Source organism: Myotis brandtii, unplaced genomic scaffold (assembly GCF_000412655.1).
Source record: "Myotis brandtii unplaced genomic scaffold, ASM41265v1 scaffold1172, whole genome shotgun sequence".
NCBI classification, from domain to species: Eukaryota; Metazoa; Chordata; class Mammalia; order Chiroptera; family Vespertilionidae; genus Myotis; species Myotis brandtii.
In genome coordinates, this window is record NW_005354058.1 from 517,289 (window position 1) to 522,037 (window position 4,749).

The 4,749-nt window shown below is 45.9% G+C and overlaps 1 protein-coding gene across 1 annotated transcript in view; it reads left to right on the plus strand.

Moving 5' to 3' along the window:
• LOC102255643 (histone-lysine N-methyltransferase Smyd1) overlaps nt 1-3,520 on the plus strand; it is a gene marked incomplete at its 3' end in the record, with an annotated part of 29,809 nt that extends 26,289 nt beyond the window's left edge. Inside the window, exons 4-5 of the mRNA XM_005858410.2 lie at nt 733-863; nt 3,375-3,520. Coding sequence (XP_005858472.2) covers nt 733-863; nt 3,375-3,520 — 277 coding nt within the window. The remainder of the gene's footprint in view (nt 1-732; nt 864-3,374) is intronic.
• Between the last annotated feature and the right edge of the window lie 1,229 nt (nt 3,521-4,749).

A 4,749-nucleotide genomic window follows, 5' to 3' on the forward strand; every position in this document is an offset into this window, starting at 1 on the left:
AGGACACACACACACACACACACACACACACACACACACACACCCCGGAAGGCAGAGTAGTGCATGGAGAGGGAAACCAAATAGATACTGGGGAAGACTCATGTGAGACCCAGGTACAGGAAAAGGAGAGACTTTCTGAATCAACATTTCTATCTTTAGGCAGAGTAGTGCATGGAGAGGGAAACCAAATAGATACTGGGGAAGACTCATGTGAGACCCAGGTACAGGAAAAGGAGAGACTTTCTGAATCAACATTTCTATCTTTGGCCTTTTTATTTTTTATCATTTTTTTAAATTGATTTCAGAGGGGAAGGGAGAGGGACAGAGAGATAGAAACATCAATGATAAGAGAGAACCATTGATAGGCTGCCTCCTGCCCACAACCTGGGCATGTGCCCTGATCAGGAATTGAACTGTGACCTCCTGGTTCATAGGTCATTGCTCAACCACTAGGCCACACTGGCCCGACATTCTTTGGCCTTTTTAGAATAAAGCCACCCAAAGCGTTCAAGGCAGTGCTGCATTTTAGCAAACATGGGAGTCTCTCCTGATACTAATTTAGAGGGTCATTTAGAATCACACATAGCGCAGGGACCCTTTTGTTTCCAGACTCTAAGCATTTCCAGGATGAGACTGGTTTTCTACTTTTTAAAAAACACCTTTCAGTAGCGAGGATGGTGTTGTGTCCCCAGTCTGTGTGTGTTAGCTGACTCTATCTTTTCCTCTGGGTAGATTAACTGCAATGGTTTCACGCTCAGTGACCAGAGGGGCCTGCAGGCAGTGGGCGTGGGCATCTTCCCCAACCTGGGCCTGGTGAACCATGACTGTTGGCCCAACTGCACCGTCATCTTTAACAACGGCAAGTGAGTATGTCTTTCACTGGGGGTGCTGCGACGGGGGTGGGGAGACCTCGTGGTGTTCTCGCCACTTGACTTAAGCCTAAGGTTCATGAACTAACATGGTTTTCAAATGGGAAAGAAGTAGAAATTTCATTGTAGAATATTTGTGGTTAGGAGGAAGGTAATGGGGAGGATAGCAGAGAACTCCACATGGGTAACTTCTGAGTCTGTATGTTTCTTGAGGTTGCCTAGATATGTCAGATAAACCTCTAACTACTATTTTAAAACTTGATGCCTTGATCCCTAGAGATCATTACAAAACATCAACTGAGAAGCATATATCAGTCAAGGTCCCAGTAGAAATCCAAAGGCACAGAGTTTTTCTGAAGAGAATTTAATAAAAGGACTATTCATAGAAATGCGAGTAGCATTTAAGCAACTAATAAAGAATGGTGAAGTGTCCAGGGTCTAGCTACAGCATGAAACCATGATCATCTCTAGCGTGGAAGGGCAAATGGAAGAAGTACTGTTTTTGTGCTTGCCGAGAGCCACAGCCATGGGAGAGGCCCTTCCAACAGCGTGGGTCATTACAAAACATCAACTGAGAAGCATATATCCGTCAAGGTCCCAGCAGAAACCCAAAGGCACAGTCAGAGTTAATCTGAAGAGAACTTAGAAGTGCGAGTAGCATTTAAGCAACTAATAAAGAATGGTGAGGTGTCCAGGGTCTAGCTACAGCACGAAACCATGATCATCTCTAGCGTGGAAGGGCAAATGAAAGAAGTACTGTTTTTGTGCTTGCCTAGAGCCACAGCCATGGGAGAGGCCCTTCCAACAGCGTGGCTGTGCCTGTAGAGAAACCAGCCACTGCTAGAACCACAGTAAGGCAGAGAGGGAGCCAGGAGACCTAACAGCCCAACCGCTCTCCTCCCATCTTCTGATCTCTTCCCATTGGCCAAACCCCAACCAGGAGCCAGAAGGCAAAGGTGATGAAGTCCTCAGAGGTCAGTTAGCGCCCTCCCCCAAATAAGGCACAGAGGGGACAGAAGGGAATTTGGGGGTGGGACACAAATGGAGAAGGGTCAGCAGAGAAGGTGAGCCCCGGTTGTCCCTGGCTCAGGCTGGGGGGATTTTGAGAACGAGGCCTGAGCAATATTGCTTTTGCTCTTAGAGACAAACTCTTATGACGGATACAAGTTGACTGAGTTATCAATAATGAGCAAGTTTCCCCCCAAAACTTCCTGGAAAACAAAGACAATGGTTTCCGGTTCTTAGCCAAGATTCAAGCTTAAGCTCCAATATAGCGGGGACTCTAGTTTCCCTTTTCCTTCCTATTTCTGGAAGCAAGGGCCCACATGACACCAGGCTCTTAAGCAATTGAGAAAGTCACTCAAGACAGGGAAGTTTATTTTGGATCCAGATGATAATCTTTTTCACAGCATTTGTGTTTCTCTTCCTACGCCTCTTGGGGTCACTTCATGGAATCCTCCCCAGACGAGCTATTGTCCAGGGTTAGCCTGGTTGGTAGAGAGGGTCAAATTCACTCACGTACGGGGCTGGTCTTTCTTGAACCCCTTTCACTAAGCAATGGTGACCCAGGTTCTTCTTTTCGCTGCATGTAACTGCCACAGGAACCCAGAACCCTTTTTCCAGATCAGCTCCAGTGTCTGCTCGGGCTTCTATGCAGCCACTCATTTGGAGCAGCCACGTTTCACCCGGGCTTCTTGGTTGTTGTCCAAGAGAAGGTGACTTTTCAGTCGCTGTCTAGCTGCCTGCCATCGTGGAAAGAACACTGGTCATGATGTTAAGAGCCCAATTCACACCCCAATCATTTTACCTACCACCTGTGTGACTTACCCAGCCTCCATATACGGCTCCAACTCTCCATGAGATAGACATCAAAAGAGGCAACACTTACTTGTCCAAGGTTCTTGTTAGTGGGATAATACGCTTTCCATACATTTTATTTATTTTTATTTATTTATATTTTATTGATTTTTTACAGAGAGGAAGGGAGAGGGATAGAAGAGTTAGGAACATCGATGAAAGAGAAACATCGATCAGCTGCCTCCTGCACACCTCCTACTGGGGATGTGCTCGCAACCAAGGTACATGCCCTTGACCGGAATCGAACCTGGGACCCTTCAGTCCGCAGGCCGACATTCTATCCACTGAGCCAAACTGGTTAGGGCTCCATACATTTTTTAAAAGTACTCTACTTTTAAATGCATTGTCTCATGAGTCTTATTGCCCGGTTATAGACGAGAACACTGAGGCCTGGGAAAGGAAGTCACTTGTCCAGGGCTGTGTACTTTTGAACTCAGAACCTCTCATTCCAAATCCAGTGAAATTTCCACTATACCAGGCACACCTTGTCAAGTGAGCCCAGCTACAGGGGCTGGGCTAGAGGTCGTTGTTATGGTTGTTGTTATGGCCAAAGCTTTGACTGCATCTGAAATACTGTGCACCTTTGCTAGCTGTGCGGGGTCAGTCAATGGTAATGATTTCCATTTGGGTGTCTGTTTTGTCTTTCAGTCATGAGGCAGTGAAATCCATGTTTCACACCCAGATGAGGTGGGTCAGTTCTTGCAAACTTCCCTGCTCCTCTGACCCACCTCCCTCACTTGCCTGGTTCCCAAGATGTCCCTTCCCAAGATTCTGTGGCTGCTGTCTGTCTGTATGTCCTTCTTTTTTGAATGCTGTATTTTTTGTTCTTTTTTAAAAAAAATTTTTTTTGTTAATCCTCACCGGAGGATATTTTTTCCATTGCTTTTTCAGAGAGAGTGGAAAGGAGGGAGGGGAGGAGAGACAGAGAAGAGAGAGAGAGAAACATCAATGTGAGAGAGACACATAGATTGGTTGCCTCCCCCATGCACCCCAACTGGGTTTGAGAATCAAATCTGAGACCCTTTGGTGCTTGGGCCTACGCTCTAACCACTGAGCATGCCGGCCAGGGCTATTCTTAATGCATTTAATCATTTTGTTCTTTACTCACCCACTACCTGACATGCCTTTGTTTTCCTTTTTTAAAACAATGTTTTTTATTGATTTTAGAGAGAGAGGAAGGGAGAGAGAAAATAGAACATCAATGTGACAGACTGCCTCCTGCACTCCCCCTACTGGGGATTGAGCCTGCAATCTAGGCACCTGCCCTGACCGGGAATCGAACTGTCAACCTTTTTGTGTATGGGACGACGCTCAACCAACTGAGCCACACCGGCCAGGGCTACTTTGTTTTCTTCCTTTCTCCTCTTTCACTCCTTACTTCTTTCGTTCCTCCAACCTCAAAGCGTGACTGTCTCTTCTGGTCCACGTCATCTTGGCAAAAACCCAGGTTTTTCCCTCTAAACCCTGCTTGCCATGAAGTGAGGACTGCTGATACTACTGACCTACTAAAGGACTATGTGTTTGTTTATAACCCCCAACCTCTCACCCAGACTGGGTTCTGAAAATCGCACTCATAACTGTGATATTTTGATCAATATTTATTCATAGCATTCTGTTTACTGCTCTGGCCAACTATGAATTCGTGGTTTAGATTAGATTTTACTTTTGACTTTTCTTAATCACAACCAAAAGGTCCCAGATGGGTCTTTTTCTCAAATGGGGCTTAAAAGTACTTGAAATGCTCTTTGGATTTAGAACAAAATGCTGCATGGGGGTTCGGGCTTTGGGAATGCAGGGGAGGAGTGGTTTGTGCACCCGAGACTGTGTTGGCATGCATTGCACGTGACTTTGAACGATTCACATCACCTCCTGGGCATTTTGTTCCACATCCGTAGAGCAAAGGTCAACATGAGGGCATCTCTGGGGACCTTCCAAATCTCTAAAAAACACTTAAATTACTTGCCTAATTGTGGCTCAATTGACTGAACTATAAAATTGCAGAGCATTACAGATGGGAGAGGTC